We start from the raw sequence: 19,835 nt of genomic DNA on the forward strand, positions 1-19,835 counted from the left end.
TTCGTGTCGAAACACGCGAACGCGATGAATCGAAATCACATTCNGTGCAGGAGGTATGCTACGATACTATATCATAAATGATATTAATTATAATATAATACACACACACACACACACACACACACAATACACACACACACTACACACACACACACACACACACACACACACACACACATATATATATATATATATATACACACTCGGAAACTGCAGTTTTCAGCCGGCGCATTCAGGGCTAACTGGCCGCGCTACGGAGAGAATGCTTAAAGAGGGAGGATAATTAACGCTCTAATGGTAAACGTTTCGTGATTTTAACGACCGCGCTAGTACGCGAAACGGAGGAAACTGTTTGCAAGGACCGTGAACATCGCTGCCTCGTACGCGCGAATGCCGGTGACTATCAGCTTAATTTTTAATCATACAAATGTAAACTGTCGCAAAGTGCGAATGTGGACTGTAATTTGCTGTACTCGCGACGCTAAATTGTAGTTGTTTATCAACCTCTTTTCTCTAAACTATCAATCCTTGAATCCTTCACGTTTCACGCGTTTAATATAAGAAAACTTGAAAGACATTAAATTTCTGTTTGCTCAAAAATTCTTTCATCTTTCGGAAAGAGTAAACATGTGTCACTTTTAGTTTCGAATAAAAGACTTTAGACACTTTAGATCTTTAGAACGTTGTCAATATAAGACATATAAATTTCTCATAATGTTGAATTATACAACTTCGTTTCAAAGACAAATTTCATCTTACGTACCAAAACATTAGAATTTTTGTTTAAATTTTGCTTCCCAAATTAATTTAGTATTCGAGTCCACGCCTTTAATGTAACATTAGCAGTTTCTGAAATTTACCTTAGTTGAAATTAAGCTTAGTAATTCTGCGCGCAGAGTAAACCACCGTATACGTTGGTGTACAAGGTTAAGATATTAGTAGGAATTACTGAATGTTACTCTAATTTGGATTATTGCATTAGAGTTAAATCTTCTTAAAGTAACACCGCTAATCTTTTTGATTTATTGATATATCCAACAAATTCTAGAGTTTCGTAATTGGTTAAAATAAAAAATATGTTTAAAAATACTATTATATATTAATCAAAGAACTTGCTGTGCAATAATGGGCTAACGTAACCGAATCTGTGATATTGATAGAAATAGATGTATTTTCCAATTACTTTAACTTTAGAGTTCATTTTCTCCACATTTTTACAAAATTTGGGGTACAAAATGTAGCTCACTGTTGCAGCGAGCCATAACAATTACTTAATATTTTAAGAAAAATATTAATTTTTAAGACATTATTATGAGAAGAGTCTCTCTAAATTTTCTGCAGTGAATTTTCGCTCTTTTGGAGTGAATCTCACTCCAAAAGGATGAAAATACTGCCACTCAAATGGCCGAGTGGCAGTATTTTCACTTTTGGAGATTCACTTCAAAAAATTTAGAGAATATATTGGAGTATATGAAGACACAGTCTCTGTTAATACTGCAAGTATCACAACCCTCTCTTAATACTCTAAATCGCATCGCCGTGCATTACGCGAGAAGCGCGCATTACTTGGAGCCGCGCGAATTTTCCGTGTCGTCAGCGGTTTACTTCTTAAGTTTATCCGGAAAAATATGTCTGCCTTGCGTCTAATCGCGAACGAATGTCGCTTACGTTGCAGGTCCAACAAGCTGAAGCCGTTTTGGCACGGCGTGAACGAGCCCATACCGGTCATGGACTATCTCTCCTCCGCCCTTCTGTCTTCCGAATACGAGCGTGCGCTTGCCCGCGCTCTCGCGATGCCGGAATGCCCGGTGGTGCCATTCTTCGGGGCCTTCCTGCGCGAGCTGCGGGAAGTTATCGCGTGCGATACAAAGGTAAACGACCAAGCGACGAAAAGCGCGCCGGCCGATATCGCTCATACGATATCGGCCTTTTGTGTGTACACTTTGAATTCCTGTATCCTGAAGAAAATGTTTGCACGAGCCGCTAGAGCTGCTTGTTCTGAACTGTGTTTGTCGTTAAATATATAGATTGACACTTCATTTATGTTTGATCACGTGAGCACTGTTGAATGTTAACACCATCAGCGACCGCTTCCCTCACCCTCCCACAACTCCGCTTTGAAGTTCATGCCCCTGTCTACCACTGAAGATCACTGTCAACGTCTTGAAATAAGAGCCAAGATCTGTACGTACGTCGAGCGGAAGACTGGTTATTTAGATTAGGATAATGTATAACGTAACTTTTCGTCAAGTAAATCCCTACCTCTCTATCTGATGTTTAAGCGCGCGGAACGCGATAGACGGTAGGGAAAAAGTCTGAATCGAGGAGAAAGCCCATAAGTAATTGAACGCCTTCGCGTCCTTTGGCATACGGCCAAGGAAGTTCACCGGTGATATCCAACATGTCTCTCCTGATCGCGTCACGAGTGGGCTTGCCGGGAGTAATCGAGGGAACGGAGGACGGTCAGTGACACGGCAAATTTACTCCGTTCCTCCAACAACATTTGCATGTTCGAAAGATAACGAGAACTTTGCGGCGTTGCGGCGAGTTCGTTTAAAGAAGGGAAACCTGCGAGAAATTAGGGCAAATGAAAAACTTATGTCAACACTATGTAGAAATGCGCATCCAAGTTCGCGAAAGTTTTATCCGAGGAGGTAGTCTTAAGATAAGACTGGATAATCGGGACTAAAAGCGCATTAGATTCCAGGAAAATTAAATCTTTCATAAAAGATATAGTCTTAATAATTGATTTTTATGCATGTAATCGTTTATGTCAACCTAATATAAATTATTACAACCGCAACGCGAGAAATCACATCGATCCTTTTCGAATCGTGGAGGAGAAACAGTTTGCGTTTCAAGCGAGTATCATTTCGAGCGCAAACTGCCGGGAACTGCGCATCGAAATTCTTCTGCGAAGTTTCAACGAAGAATGGCAGCGTGGCGGAAGGGCATCGAGGCGAAGGTAGCACCGTAAAAGCGACAAGGAAAGGGGTTTCTATCGGCCTCCAGCAGCTACGATGGTTGTAGGCCGGCGGAAACTACTTGCTCTTGTTGCTAACGATCGTCATCGGGGAGCGGAACGGCGCGGCGTCTTCTTTGCTTTTTACAGCGTCGCGTTATTTGAGAGTATGTTCGGACGACCGCAACGAAAATCAGTGCCTCTAAGAGCGGACCATGAAACTTAAATTGCGCGACGAAATCCACAAAGTCGCCAGTCGTTAAAAGCAAGCACGTGTTCAACACCAACGAATTTGTATTACACTTGTAATTACACTCTCCGTTCGCGCGAAACAGGATCACGAAGTCGTCGCGGCGCGGAGCATTTGTTCCGAGAAAGGAGACCGAGAGTATGGCAATTTAATAGGACTTGTTAAAGTAAATCTCACATTTTAGTTTCTTGTTGGAATTCGAGATATAAAATTCGTTCATAATTTTATGTGCCGTGAAAAATATTTGATAAAAGAATTGCGAATAAAATATATACACATATATCAAAATATATTTATATTCTGTGAATTCTGCGAATTATTTAACCGGCTTAAATAAATACGGTATTTATTTATACAAACCTTAATCAAATATATATTAGTCAATAAAAACGTTTAATGTTAAATTATACAAAATTTTTATATAATATTTTATATTTATACCTATATATTTTATTTATATATTCACGATCATTTCAGGAAAATAGAACTGTAATCAGAAAAAAAGCCATAATGAGTTATAAAAAGATCTATCTGTTAATGTACCAGCATTAACAAAATTGTCACTATCATATTATATATTTTTTTAAATAAATGTATTTATGAATGTATACATGAATGTATAATGTAAATTCGAGGAAATTATTCACGCTTCATTATACGCATCCCGCTGATGGAAAACGTACCAGAATGTACAATTTCTAGGGCGCGAGGTTAATCAATCTGCGATGTGATCATTCACGTCCCGAACGTTCGCGTCTCTCCCGAGAGTGTTGATCACTAATTACATTCAAATGAATTCAACATCGATTGACATTACGGGAGCAAAGTAAACGATATGCTTTGCCTTGAGACTATCGAAGACGTAGCGTAGTAGGTATAACTCATTATTACTATCTCTCTCCTTCCTTGCTCTCCCCCCCCCTCTTCTCTCTCTGTCTCTCTCTATTTGGAAGATATATAATCTACCAAACCAAATGTATATACGGTACGGTTGTCGCGGCTCGCAAATGGAATTCCAAATCGGCATCGGCGCGAGGCGCACGTGATGCGCCAGACACCGAGCCTACGATATGCGTCGTTCAGTTATCCCGTTGCTCTGTGTGTTACTGGTTGCCCCTCTCATCGTCACGTACAACGTCCTTTGGGGTACATTTCTGTGGAAAGTGAGGGGGGCAGAGAGAAAGGGAGAAAGAATAACGAGGTTAAGCAACAGACATCGCGAAAGTCGCTTCGTTCCGAAAGAGCAAAAAATGTTACGACCGTCGCTCTCTATGTTACCGTATTTCCTGTGTCCACATCGTTACTCGTAGATAATGCCAAGAACATAAATTATAAACAAACGTATAGAGACAGTAGCGAATTAAATATATGAGAGAAAAATCTATAGACATACCATGGTACTGACTAGAGAGAGAGAAGAGGGTGTAAAGAACAGGTTCTTTGACTTATGACAACAATATTATTGAAAACGAATTAACGAAAAATTGCGGCTTAATCTATTATGTAATATGTAAAATCTAAAATTATCTAATATGTAAAAATTTTGCAGATATATTGTTACCTTATATTGCATAAGGAAAAAAAGATTATTTTAATCAAAATTTTTAGATATTGTAATTGGTCATATTTTGCATAGTTACTTCCAATTTAAAAGTTTTAATAAAAATAAACGAAGAAATAATTAGAAATACAAGGTATTTCGATTGAGTATATATGCAAGTTATATATATAACTTTTAAACAAGTGACAAATAATCTCTGTCCGTTTTTTAATATAAAGCTCAATCTCTGCTTGTTTTTAAAAGCGAAAAATTTTTTTTCATAAAGAGATGAAATTACTTTTATAAAAATAAGTTCTACTTTGGAACAAGCAAGTACTAAATTAACATCTTTCTTTTTTAAATTTGAACTTTCTTAAAATAATATTTTTATGAAGTGTGTTCCTCAAGACCCAAGATATCTCTGACCCTTCAACTGTTAATTTTCCCATCCTGTTTGCCTCGTTCGTTTGCAGACAGTTCGATTTTTCGATTAAAAATGATATCGTTTATTCTATCGCGCGACAAGTCGATGCCTCCGTCTTCACGAAAGCGTTAAATTAACGTCTGAAAGTAATTTCTTATCCGCGCGAGTAGCTCGATCGAGATGTATTCAAATTATTCCGCCGGCAGACGTGTTCACGTGTGTTTCAGCACGTTTGCAATTAGGATCGCACGACTTAGCGGCTTTGGATGCCGCCCGACGGCGGGTCGATCGGCGGGTAACACGGTGCGATAAAATGAAACAGCATTACCTTATGACGCCGCGTCATGGAACGATCGCCGATATACATATATACAATATATATATATATATATATATATATATATATATATACGCGATAGATTAAGGTTATCGGATAACAGTTAATTATAAGCCGCATTAAAGTTCTTGCTACTGGCGCGCTTCTAACTCACGGATAAACGAGCTTTCGAGCGATTACTTGTACTACTTGTACATATAATTTGCGTTAATCCAACTTAAGAACTTCGCCGCAAAAGACGTAATTTTGAAATATTGATTATATATTTTTATATGTACTCTCTTCTGAGTAATTATAGTAATTATAACCACACGAGAGAATGCCGAAGGCGAGTCGACTCATTTAATGTATATCATTCGATTCGTTAATTAAATTACTGCTACAGTGTCCTCGTATTTTTGTGAAAACGCACGTTTCTGGCGGAGAAATTTTACGAGAAATTAAAAATAAGACCAGCCACTATTTTTCCACTTCCTCAGTGCCACTTATATTTACGAGACCGCCGAGAGATTTACACTTGTGAAAGAGCTCTTTATATGTTACTAGTCATTGAGAGACTTAAAGGGCCATCCAGTGCTCCTGTTGATGAACACGTGAGAGTGTATTTCGAGAGGTTGTATTTCGAGAGCAAGCCGTAAACTATTGATTCCCATTTCGAAAGCCCCAGGTTTCCTCTTCGAGGAACAAAGACAACTTCGTTATTCGGATTATCGAATCTACATCCTCAAAATGAACGTCTTGTCGCGAACAATGTATTCTTTCGAGGTATCATCACGAGATGTAACATACGTGAAAAAAACAGTTTTTTTATTTCTTCTGAATTTTAGGTCCATCGATTGTAACGTTACATTGGTACCAATTAATTATATTTATTAAATATAGTATATAATTTCAAATTTTATATTATAATACACATCTACAATATTTTATGATTTCATATCAAGTGTCCATCTCAGTGGCTCTCGTATGCATGTCGCGATAGCAAATGGCTTTAAGCAAATTATTATCGTATTTTTCTTCGTTCTATTAGTTTTTTGTTTGGTTTTAATAGTGTATTTGTATGTCACACATAAAACTAAAAGCCAGTTTTATTATTGTCTCTCTAAACAGATCATTAAAATTTCAGATCTTCGCATTTATTTTCTTTTCTTAACGTGATATATCAATCGTAATTTATTTTCCTTAACTTCTTTTTTCTTTTATTTTCTCATTGTGGCAAAATAACGTAATAAAATAAACAAAAATTTGTATAGATTTCTTTTAAAATTGAATATTTGGAATAAGATGACAATCTCGGAAAGTTTCTAAAACCAAATCTCTCTTATTTTATAATAAGAGCGGTAGAATGAATTAATACATTAATTTACTTTTACTGGCATATATAAATGTAAAAATAATTATTTAAAAAATCAATAATGTCCACATCCTCTGAACATTGAATTATACACAGTCAGAATAATTATTACAAAATTATAAGAAAGAACCAAACTGTTGGCTCTTTTTTATTTTTACAAATTTCAGTATATATTATATATTTTTTACATCATATAAAAATAAAAATAATGAATTTCTTTTACAGTTTAATATTTTATTTATTTTGTTCTGTCTACTTATTAAAATAATTATCAAGTTTCAGCAGCTTTCCGATTTCCATTATATATGTCTCTGGGGAAGAGATTTATTGTGAAAATTGAAGAGCTATTTATGACACAAATCGCATTTTCATTGTTACTTTATTTATTCTGAATTACACGGTATAGTTGTTACGGAACTGCAGGACGAGATAGATTGAAGTTTTTCCATAATACAGACACAATCCCCGTGCACAACAAACTTAACTACGGTTCTTAAAAAGTTGACTCGGCATGTTTCAGCCCCAGCCCGAGTTCAAGGAAAATCGCGAGTCACCACGTGCTAGCGTTAAGGAAAGCGAACCTCAAGAACACGTGCCTTCCTCTACGCCGGTCGCCAGGATCGCCGTCGAGAGCAACACAGAGACGCCGTCGGGATGGAGTTCGAGGATTGCCTCCTTGAACAAACCGGAGAACCCCATCGCACCAGTTCACGATACAAATGCCGTTCTCGACAAAGTCGCGCTCTTTCACAAGGTAACACGCATATTTAAACATTAATGTTAAAACCAAGCCATCGTTAATGAATAATCTATGACGTTAATTGCGACCGCGCAACGTACGTTTCACGTACAAACGAAAGAAAAAATTTAGATGCTTGAAGCAACGAAATCAAATGTTCGTTTGAAATAATTATTATAGTATAAGCCGCTTTAAATAATCTATCCAACTCGCATTAGAATTTACTTTATAATTTTATGTGTTGCGTAACAACAAAATCATCTCAAAAAATATAAATCCATGTATATGTATAAAGTATACATAAAAATATATAAAATTTAAATAGTATTCTGTACTTTAATCTGACGTGAATTGCCTATAGACTAGCTTTAATGTGTATCAATGAATCGTTGTTAATGTAAAAGTAATTATATTTATATAAACAAGAATGATCGCCGATATTGTCTAGAGATTTCTTTTTTTCGACGTGTCCGTACGTATCTTAAATAACTCGGTTTAAATAATTCGGTTTAATTTAACGAGGCATATCTTTTTCTTTTAAGCATCGGCATGCTCGTGGCAGAGACGCGACTACCGGTTCCCTTCATCGCACCCTGAGCGTTCACACGACCGCGATCGAGCAAACCTACATGGCGGAGGAATGCGACGAGAATGACTATCATCTTGATTTGGACTCCTACAAGCCCGTGCAGCCGCTCAAGATCGACCACGGAGTCGCTTTGTTTCCCGTTGCCGCGCCGCACACTGGCATGGATCTTCATCTTCTGCAGGTATGTTGCGCACGCCGCATTCTATCAGACAAATGCGCAATCTCATACGGAAATGTAGAGATACCGTATCGAAATGAGAATCTTGTGCCGTCAATTTTACGCCGACAATTATACTGCATAAGCGGCATTTTCGCGAGTTATATCTACATGTCCGATACACGTGCAAGCAACTTCCATTATACTTAGTTTTTATTCTAAAGATATGAACTTTAAACACAATTTAAAGAATGACAAAAAATAAATACCTAAATCGTTAAAACTTCTCTTAAACTTTATTCTGGCTGACTCACTCAGGTGTTGACCGGATTACTTTAAGAAAGAAAAAAAAAGTTCTCAAAGTTCACAAAGTAAACAGCATATTTCTCTGTTGTCATATAAGGAAGGGGGAAGATAAAAGTTTTAAAATCCCAATTCTTTATAAGACTAATTGAAAATATTGATGAAATTAAGAGCAAATAATTATAGAAAGCAACACTGTCGCCTCGTCACATATGTTCAGAGTGCAGAGGAAAATGCCTGCGTTGAGACTTAATTAAATTTGACGTAATTGGTAATATTACGAAAGTTCTAATTACACAATGTAATTTCCGCTTTGTGATAACGCGCAACGTTCGCTCTCTGCATGTTGCATCCGGATTACTTATTGGCAACACACGTACACAAAGATAGATAAATAGATAGACAGATAGACAAAGGGAGAAAGGGAGAGAGACAGGGAGGGAGAGAGAGAGAGAGAAACATAGACATCCGTCTGAGATCGTTGCGATCGTTTTGGGATTGAGAGACATTGCGTCACATAACGAAACTGCCAATTGTATACGTGACATCGCGACGCTGCGCGTGGAGTGCATTGCAAATATTGGACTCGCAGGATTTGTTGCACAATGCGACACCAGAACGCTTTTGATCCTGATGCGCCGTTATAGGCCGCAGTGGGGAATTAGAGACGTTCTGTTATCCATGCCACATGGCGATACTATTAGCATTTGTATTGCGCAAAAATCAATGCACGTAGCATTTAATTCACAATACTTCGTTAGATATTATCATGCTACAAATTACGAAGGAATTACTGTGCTAATGTAAAGTAAAAGATAGAGTACAGATATCTCTTTAAATAACCTTTTTGCGATATCTATTTTTTTAAGGAATTTACTATCGTTTTTTATCATCGCATTTTATATGCGGATATTAAACAGCGTGACAATTAAGAGAAGTTTATTTATTGAACTTAAGGGATGCGTTAAATTTAAAACTAATCCGTCATTAAAGTTTTGTTGCCCATTATAATACATTCAGGTATTTACATAACGTATTTGAAATCCTCTTTCGCAATGAAAATCCTATAATTTTATAATTAACTTGCAGTTGTCTCTCTTTACATAAAGAAACTTAATAAACAATTTGAAATTTATTTCAGAGAATAAAGTATATAGAATGTAAATCTTTTATGCAATTTCAAACTATCACTTTTTAGAAAGATAATATGAAATAATTATATACACGAGCGGATATATTTATATCCGAGTTTTAAATCTTTTTTGTTTCATTCAAAATGAATAATGTTTTTCCTATTTCGAGTCGGAAAGCTTCAATATGAATGAGACTTTAATGTATCATAACGGAAGAAACATCCGAGATGCTAAAGTTCAAGTACCGCGAGGCGAAAGGCGATACCGTATTCAGAAGAATTCTTTCGTCTCTCTCTCTCTCTCTCTCTCTCTCTCTCTCTGCTCAGAACAGAAAGAGAGAGAGAGAGAGAGAGAGAGAGAGAGAGAGAGTAGTTCCGTTTATTTAATTAGAATGCTACAACATTTGTGCTTGTTATCGTAATTATGACTGACAAGAAATCCGTTTTAACGGATCTAGAAATTTGTTAACATTTTCTTTGTGCATTATAATCGTGTCGCATTTAAATAACGAGAATCTAGAAATTTGAAAAATATCAAAGCTAAAAGTAACTTGGACGTGAAATATCATGTAAATGAAAGATATGACATTTCGTTTACGTATACATTTTTTATATTGATCGATACCCCAAGAACTGAGATTTGCAGATAAGTAAAAACGATTTAAGATACGATTCAAACTGCCTCTTTGTAGCACCGTCATCATGTTCCAAGCAAACGCCAGCGCAAGAAATTTCTATTTTACTAAGGAATTTCAGAGCTGCCTTTGAAATTTAAGTGAACACCTACGCATTTTTTTTCTTTAGTATCGTAGCCAAGTAAAGAGAGAGCGGTCCAGAGATCCTTAGATCTACAGTTTCCCGTTCAACGTGAATTGCAAAAGAAGTATAGGAAAGATATTCGCCTTTCACGCCGCGTTTGCTATTTTCGCGATTCTTGATATCTAGCTATTGAGATATTGTATAAAAAGGTGTAACTCGCACACATTTCTATATAGCTTATATGCTGAGATTGAAGATTTTCATTAAGGAACATCGAGGATGTATGCGGTACCGGTGCACTCGTATCAACATAAAGTATTTCCTTACCCACGGACGATTTCGAGATATTAATGTCACGGCGGCGACGATGCTTCCTCCATGGCGTTGCGCCACTGGGATAAAAGATACCGCCAGCACGTAGTTTGCTACACGTCAAAAGGATTTTAAAGGGAACTAGCCTTACTCCGGCAAGCTTTGCGGAAATTAGAGGAAACAGAGAAATATGCGGAAAGACGAAGAGGGGAGAAGAAAAGGCTCCTATCTCATTCTCTCTCTCTCTCTTTCTCTCTCTCTCTCTCTCTCTCTCTCTCTCTCTCTCGCTCTCTCTCTGCGGCAGATGGACCAAGGGGACCGACGGAAAAAACGTTGTAACGCAAAACCAGGTCATCCTTTTGAATCGAGCCACCAATTGTCAGCGTTAATTGAGTGGCAAGAGAAAAAAATAGGACACGACGTATTTGTGGGGAAAAATGGTTCATAACGAATAAAATTCGTTATCTTCCCATCATGAAATTCCGACGCAATCGATACACCATGAATTTCTCTCTGCTACCACAGAACGTTCAGGGAGGGTACCTACATAACACGCGATCCATTGACTGTATGTCAAGTGAGAAATATGGGTATTTCGAGAGAATTTCGGGAGAAGTTATACAACTTCTTTCAGTCCAATCCCCCTGCGAATGATGTGTTTCTCATAAAGATAATTGATTTGGCACCAATAAATGTTAGGATAACGCGCAAATATATAGTCAAATTTATACATACGTGTAATACGTTACTCAATTATACAAGCGCAATTAATATTAATGAATTGTTGTTGATAATTCAAGAACTTTTGTCCATAAATTGTTAACTAAATTGTTAATATTTATTTAACAAAAATTTAATCTTTAAAATCTTTTATCATTTGAAATATTAAACATATTTCTTTTCTAATTATTTCTCGAATTGAATTAATATAACTTAAAGTTACGAACTAATTAATTAATAATTTAAAAAATAAGATTTCGTTAAATAATTCCAAATATCTTCATTTTAAAGAAAATTTAGCTTGAAGTTGTTTTATAAAAATGAAACTGAAAATTTTTATTTAAAAAGCCTTATATTCAAAGAGTCTAATCAATTTAAAGCCTCGTAGAAATTAATTGACAGATGTTAAGCTTGAAAATGTCGTGAAATTGGCACCTTTTTAACAAACTATCGTAAAAACTGCAGCTCTGTCACGTTAAAATGCGGATGATATTTTTTAATGGAAAAGCAAACGTCAGAAGCTTCAAAGATAATTTGAATGTGACCACGAAAATAAAAATGGATGAAAACCACATGCTAACGTCTCGTAAATTAATTAAATTAATTAATTAAATTCCTGCTCTTCGTTTGCTCATACTGATACTGGCGAATAATTGAAACTAATTGAAAGTGAATTGAAATTTTGTCCCTCGACATTTGCACAAAATTAACTTCTATCCCTATTCGCGACAATGCGACAATGAGACAATGAAATATACATTACGTGAAATATATATACATTCTATATTTAGAAAATTAAACTTTCGTCAGTGTTTCAATACTCGATATTTCGATATTGGGGTGTACAGTTTTTTTCTTCGTCCATTTTTAGGTACCGCACATATTACGCGATGGGAAATTGTAAATTTGAATAACTGCCTACGTCACCGATAAATAACTCTGACCAAATACGCGAATTCGCGAATACGCGAGCGTATGCGCCATAAATGTCCACCTGTGCGTACCCGCGCTTAGAAACGACCGCGTAAACGCCGTTATAAGTGCATTACGAGTCCCATCAGTGTTATAAATGCACTCACGGCGTCTAGTACTTTGTGGAAGCACTTCGTGCGGCGCAGTTGCGCGGATGACCTCGTGGTAGCGAGTACCTTTACGCGCGCAACTGAAATTAATATATTTATATTTATGGCAAGAGCGCTCACTGTGTTTTCTTTTTAAACAATGGCATTATCACGGTAATCCAATAAAACGACAATCCAGATTATTACTGCATTAAAATCTGGCAGCACGACGTTTCGAGCAAAATTCGAACGTGGACTTATATATTTACATTTTTGTTACATTTATCTTTTTGCATTTACACAATACGGTATTTCTATCAGTTGGCGACGAAATGTATAGTATACGCAAAATCCCAAAAGCTTTTATACATACATGTATACTATGTATTAACCCATAACACAAAATATCATTTATAAATGCTAAATTAAACTAAAATTTGTTTACGGAAACTTACGGAAAATTAAGAATTTTTCTTCTTCAGAAATTTTTGATAGAAATTTAACGTATTTATCCATTGATAATGTAATGATATGTTTAATAATATGTATAATGATCGAGAAAATTAATTCGAATTAATAATATAATATTAATAATATAATAATGATCGAACGCGCAAGAAAAATAATTCAAAAATTGATTGTAGCCAAAATAATGAATAAAATATTTCATAACGATCAATATTATTATGTAGATGCAAAAGATCCAATATGTTTAAAATTAAAAACAAACTTGCAAAATTACAGAAAAATTTCTAAATTCAGTTGTCCTCTTTTTATCTATAAAAATTTGAAAATTTTGAACTTCTCTGCTTAAGAAACTTTGATTTTCTAACCTTACCGAATATAAAATTGAAGAACTTTTTCATTAATGGAAAATCGAAGAACCTTTTTCATTAATCTATAAAATATACACACGGGTCTCTATATTTCTTAAAACTACATCGTAGGTGCTACATCATGGAACGACTTTGGTGCATTGGGACTGCGAGGGTGGCACCTCGAGGACGGCGTTGGTGTTCGCGCGCGTCGATCGCGCTTGTGGCACTTTCGTGTGGGAAAAGCCACCCTGGAGTCCTCTGAAAACGGCGCAAGTTGGCGGCGCGGCTCTCACAGAGTTTTCGTTAAGCACGAACCCGGAGGACGCGATACCGGCGGGCCTAGTCGGCAGGTACACGCAGCAGCAGGCTGACTGCGCTTCTGTCACTTTGGAGGAGGGATACCTCGACCTGGGATCGGTAAAGGAGATAATGATCGGTTGTTGCGATCGCGATCGAGAGGCTGATCTCAGGAGCATCTGCAAGAGATACGGCCTACCTGGCTCCGACTGCTGCATCGGCCTCATGTACGGCTCCAATCTTCCGGACAATCGACTGATCTTGCTACTTTGCCCTCCCACCCTTAGCAGGTACGTATGAACTATTTCGCTAGTTTTGCGATTAATTTTTGTAAATGTTTTTTAGTTTAATAATTCAGAGAAAGGAAAGATCATTCTAGAAATTTGTCGCATATCTCATATCACGTATAATGTTTTAAAAATACATTTTCATTAAGCTTAGCTTTATTAAGCTTTACGTTCTTAATATCACATTTTGTCGGAAAAATTTTCTCTGTTTTATATGTTCGAGATTATTTCACAAATATTTTTCTTAATTTAACCATTTTATTTCCGCGGTCATTTGTGTTATATAAACTTCGAATTTTTTCACACAAAAAGTCACTGTGTAAATTAATTACTACGCCACTATTCATTAATATACCTTCCCGCAGAGAAGACTGGCTTCATTAATAGTAAATATAAATGATATGTTCATAATTATATCAAGCATATTAATAATAACAAATTAACATTTCCTACATATTTTGTGAACGGTCCTAACAATTCTCTCTCAATAATTTATGATTTATCGCTAAATTATACGTATTATACCATATGAATTATGTAATTCTCACTGTTGCTTCGCTTTCAGAATATGGTACATGGGATTGTGCTGGATATTGCGAGGCCTCAAACGACAACAACAGTTAACAGATCGTAGATCACGCTGGTTGAAAGAGAAATATCTTCAGTTATACTTTTCCTACTTGGAACAACCGATCGAGGGCGTGGACCAGCCGACGACGGCCGACGCTATTCGCGTTTTCGGCGGTCGCGACTGGTCCATGACGGAAAGCGTCGGCACGCTGTCTCCGACGAGCAGCAGTACTCTACGCAGACGAAATGTTAAAGGCAAAAAGACAAAGTCAATCGGCAACATTCATGCTCTAACCAAGGTTCGCACCAAGGCCTTTATCTCGCGTCTCTTACAATAAACGTAGATCGAACAACCGATCACCACTCTCTAAAAGTGAATCAGTGAAATCATCTGATTTCAGTGTACTTACAATATTTCAATATTGTTCTAGTGATAATATATTGATTCAAACAATGAATATCACTAAAAGACAGAGAATTTCACTATCGAATTTCACTATTGAGAATTTAAATCAGTGATGATCCCACTGATTCACTTTTAAAGAGCACAAACGCCGTGTTTCATTTTCGTGAATAATTCGCGATGTTCACCGAATTGAATAGTTTTGATTTTGACGTGACAGGATCTGAGTATAAAACAGTACGACTCCTCGACCTCGGACGGCGGTCTGTGCGCCACGCCTCTTCGTCATCTGACGGGTAGCAGAGAGTCTTTAACGAGGATTCTGCCGGCGTCACCGAGAGCAAGCCGAGACCGAATCCCGCCGCGTAGCCCGCCTGGTTCCGCCGATCGTATCACTTCCAACTTGCCTTACTCCGCTTTTCAAAGGTAAGGTACTCGTACATCATTCTCTCACACGCCTGATTCCCCGCATCAAATTCTCTTTATCTATCGATTCCGAGAGCAAAAGATTTATATAGGTCGAGAATTATATAGGTCGGAATAGAAAATCTTACACAGCTCCGTGTCGAATATCATTTGAACATAAATCTAGATTTAAGAAAGTTTTCTCTAAAACGATAAAAATGAGCAACCTTTGCCTTTTTCTTTTTTTTTCTTAAACGAAAAGTCTGAAACTTTTTGTGTTTATCAATGTAACTTCTTAACTTTCGAGTCAAATGGTCATAACTTCGTCAGTTTTAAATGTAAATAATCATATTTTAGGAACACATGGCTTTTAAAGCCTCAAAAATATGTTTCTGAATTAAGAAAAATATAGAAATAAAAAAAATTTCAAAACTTTTATAAAATTTTACATGAAAAAATTCAGTTATTTGTATTATGATCGACAAGTTTTCTTGTACACCTCGCGATAACGCGTGCGTAGTTTGCTATGTGTCGCCAGAGAAAAGGATAAGAACGGATCCGGTGGTTTGGAACGCATACCGGGAGGCTTGGAACGGATACCGGGAGGCTTGGAGGCCCCTTGGCAGATGAAAGCGCAAACTACCTCGATCATGTATGAGACGCAATTGAACTTTGTGGAATTCGTCGCGCTTTTCCGATCGTTCAGCTTACGGGCCAGAAAAGATTTGCGTGATTTATTCAGCCAATTAGCGATAACCTGCCGCAGCCAGAGTGACGGATCGTTAAGGGACTTTAATATTCGCCCGGTGGTGCTCAGACAAACCAGTGATGCCACTCCACAAAGAATCGGTAAGCTGATAGGAATGAAATTAAAATAATTATTAAACATTGTGTATAAAGAAAATAGAACGTAGAATTCAATATAAACGTACAAAACGACCCTTAAATTTCATTGTAATCCGATAAATTAAATATAGATATATAAATTAATCCACTATAAAGTTTTAAATAAAATAGATTCAGAACATTAAGCTCTATTACAATCCATTCAATTAACATAACATAATATTTGTCTATATTTATTAAAAATGAAAGTTACCATAATTAACATTGGTTTTAATCTTTGACTGACTTTTTTAAGTATTATTTAAAATTAAAAATCAATATTTTAATGTGCCAGGCTTGTTGACGAGAAACAACTCTATTGATTGTCACGAATACAAGACGGGCAGCAATCTACAAAAAAAGCAAATCTTCGACGCCGTCGCGGCAGCGAGTATAGTCAATAATTGCTCGGGCGTGGACACGTCAAAATCCCAAGTAATCACTTTAGCAACGTTTACAAAATTCTTGGAATCTCGGCAGCAGGAAAAGTTGAGCGACGACGAAATCAAGGCGTTGATCAAGGTAAATGTTTACGGGATCAGAAATCCCGGCGCGAAAGAATGTTTGCTCTCGACGGCCCTCATTTCTCTCTGACAATTTCTTTTTGCGGATATACAGGAAATTAATATCCCTTAATATTTTTGCACGCCAGACCACCGTATACACAGTTAAGATGTTTGCGTTCAATCTCGCGAATAAACTGCCTTTGTTGAAGACGATAAACGATCCCACCTTTCATTGCCTTTTATACCGGAATCGTGATTTCAATTTGCCCTTATCTGGGAAATAGAAAATCTAACTTCACCCCCAATGCTCATGCGACCGCCGTCTCGCATCCGCTATTACACGTGTACCATACACGAACGTACGACGTAGCACACAATCAAGCGGGCCCGTTTACTCTCATTTCAGAGGCACGAACCGGACCCGGCACTTCGCACACAGTGGTGTCTGTCTTTCGAGGGTTTTGCACGGTATATGATGGACAAGGACAATTACGCCTTCCCGAACGAGTATGCGACACCGTCCGAAACCGAGATGCAGCAGCCTCTGTCGCAATATTACATTGCAAGTTCCCACAATACATATTTAACCGGGCATCAACTCAAAGGAGAGTCCTCCGTGCAATTATACTCGCAGGTACGTTGCGACTTTCAAAAATAGATTCGCGCAATGAATAAATTTCATTTCAGAACTGAGATATGAAATAATTTTACTAGAGTATTATGAATTCTTCATGTTCCATTGTTATGAATTTCGAATATATTTACTATTTAATAATTTTAACTATGCATAATTACTGTTTAATAATTTTTCGCGTATTATTCAGTGAGACATAGAATACATAAATGAATGAAATTATTTATATACTTAAGAATTATGAAAAAATCTATTAGTTAAAAAAAATAATTTTTTTTTAATGTAAAGTACGAATTACCGTTAGAACGAGGTGGTGATTAGCGCGAATAAAACTGTCTGATAAGAACAAAAATTTGTGCAGGTGCTCTTAACCGGGTGTCGCTGTGTTGAGCTCGATTGTTGGGACGGCGACGATGGATCGCCGTTGATTTATCATGGTCACACTTTCACTACAAAAATACCATTTCGCCAGGTCGTCGAGGCGATCGATCGAAGCGCCTTTGTCGTATCCCCCTATCCCGTAATCCTTTCCATCGAGAACCACTGTTCGCCCAGTCAGCAAGCTCGCATGGCACAAATATTTCAGGTATTAATTATCTGGCAAATTATTTTCTTATTATTATCGCGCCTGAACCAAATTACGAGGAATATACGTCGTAATTTCAGTCCGTTTTTGGCGAGAAATTGGTGACGAAATTTCTCTTCGAGACCGACTTCAGTGACGATCCTCAACTGCCTTCGCCTTCGCAGCTTCGTTACCGAATCTTGATAAAAAATAAGAAGCTGGTAATCGATCCCGCCGGCCCTTTGTCACACACACCCGTCAGTCATCGAGGGAAAATGCTCATGTCGGATCGGGCATCCTCCATGAAGCAAATGCGGACTGACGTAAGCAGCACGTCGGTTGTCGAGTACTTTAGCGAGGACGAGGATGACGAAGAGGACGACGACGAGGATGACAACATCGATGGTAAAAATAATAAATTATCAATATTGGAATGCGCTTGGAAAATTTAATCGACGATACCAACCAGATCTATATTTCCCTAAAAGATATCGAAGTTCGTTATTAATAAACTTCTGTTCTTAATCCTTCCTAAGCTCAGGTTTAATCTAAATATGCTACGTGCTATACTGTCGCTGTTTCCCACTTAATTAACCGTTTATTTCCGAGTTTAAAATCCTTCTTTCCCACTTGCTTTCAAGAAATACGGTAATTGCAGCCAGTTAAAAAGTCACTAAAGTGAATCGCTCGACATGCAATTTACAGATAACTCGATTTCGAGTTACGAGAGATATCTGGGTGGCGGCCAAGTGCCGCACGGCCGTTTGAAGTCGGACTCGGGGGTGGACGACAAGACGCAAAAGCAGAGCAGCCAGATAGCCAAGGAGCTGTCGGACTTGGTGATTTATCTGCAGGCGATTAAATTCCGCGGACTGAACACCATGCCAGTTGTACCGGGAAAAATACGTCACCAAACGCACACGGGGCCAGTTCAGAGACACAGTATCGCCGGTATAGGACCCAGCAGCATAGCTTCCTCGTCGGGATCGCCGCAATCACTCTCGACGTCCGCCTCGATCGCGAGCGGCGGCAGCAACATCGATAACATCTTCAGGTTAATATCTCATTGTAAAGTAATTTTCTCTGTTCATTTTTACACTTATGTTTGTCATATATATTTGCCATTATATTTTCTTAATTTACTCAATTTTACTTTCTTGCGTTTTGCGTTTTTTTTTGTTTTAAACTTTTGGCTGTATTATAATCGGCATTAATTAACGAGTACTGATTTTATAAATAAAAGACATAATGGTATGGATTTTTTTGCTCTTATGTTATTAGATCCACTCGTGGAATGCCGCTCTGCTTTCAATGTTCATCTCTGAACGAGAGCTCGGCGAAGAAGATCTGTAGGAAGCAGCCGTTAGGCGTGGTCGCTCATGCCGAAACTCAGCTCATTCGAACGTATCCCGCTGGGATGCGTATTGATTCCACAAATTTCAATCCTGTTATATTTTGGGCTTTCGGAATCCAAATGGTTGCGTTAAACTATCAAACCGATGACGCGGGTTTAAACCTGAATTCAGCCATGTTCGAGCAAAGTGGTCATTGCGGATACGTTAGGAAACCCTCGGTGATGTGGGATAAAGGACACATGATGTACAGGTAATTCTCATGTCCTATTGTATTTCTTATAAATTTTCTAATTGTGCAGCAATGATAATGCAATTATTAATGTAGTATATATTTCTTAAAAGATCGATTAAAAATTAAAAATTATAAGCAATAGTTGTTAAATGATTACTTTTGATTACACGTTATAAAGATTTATCTTTACCATAATAGAACGTGTATATTCATATTTAAAGAAAATAGTTAAATAGCGA

General features: G+C 37.3%; 1 protein-coding gene across 1 annotated transcript in view; it reads left to right on the forward strand.

Moving 5' to 3' along the window:
• Nucleotides 1-19,835, forward strand: part of LOC105459174 (1-phosphatidylinositol 4,5-bisphosphate phosphodiesterase epsilon-1-like) — a 126,318-nt gene that overhangs the window by 99,192 nt on the left and 7,291 nt on the right. Inside the window, exons 7-19 of the mRNA XM_011704975.1 lie at nucleotides 1,676-1,871; nucleotides 7,388-7,621; nucleotides 8,149-8,376; nucleotides 13,587-14,044; nucleotides 14,607-14,910; nucleotides 15,235-15,440; nucleotides 15,940-16,268; nucleotides 16,600-16,826; nucleotides 17,217-17,444; nucleotides 17,806-18,030; nucleotides 18,111-18,414; nucleotides 18,715-19,063; nucleotides 19,291-19,614. Coding sequence (XP_011703277.1) covers nucleotides 1,676-1,871; nucleotides 7,388-7,621; nucleotides 8,149-8,376; nucleotides 13,587-14,044; nucleotides 14,607-14,910; nucleotides 15,235-15,440; nucleotides 15,940-16,268; nucleotides 16,600-16,826; nucleotides 17,217-17,444; nucleotides 17,806-18,030; nucleotides 18,111-18,414; nucleotides 18,715-19,063; nucleotides 19,291-19,614 — 3,612 coding nt within the window. The remainder of the gene's footprint in view (nucleotides 1-1,675; nucleotides 1,872-7,387; nucleotides 7,622-8,148; nucleotides 8,377-13,586; nucleotides 14,045-14,606; nucleotides 14,911-15,234; nucleotides 15,441-15,939; nucleotides 16,269-16,599; nucleotides 16,827-17,216; nucleotides 17,445-17,805; nucleotides 18,031-18,110; nucleotides 18,415-18,714; nucleotides 19,064-19,290; nucleotides 19,615-19,835) is intronic.

Source organism: Wasmannia auropunctata, unplaced genomic scaffold (genome assembly GCF_000956235.1).
Source record: "Wasmannia auropunctata unplaced genomic scaffold, wasmannia.A_1.0 LD336101.1, whole genome shotgun sequence".
In the NCBI taxonomy this organism is placed as follows: Eukaryota; Metazoa; Arthropoda; class Insecta; order Hymenoptera; family Formicidae; genus Wasmannia; species Wasmannia auropunctata.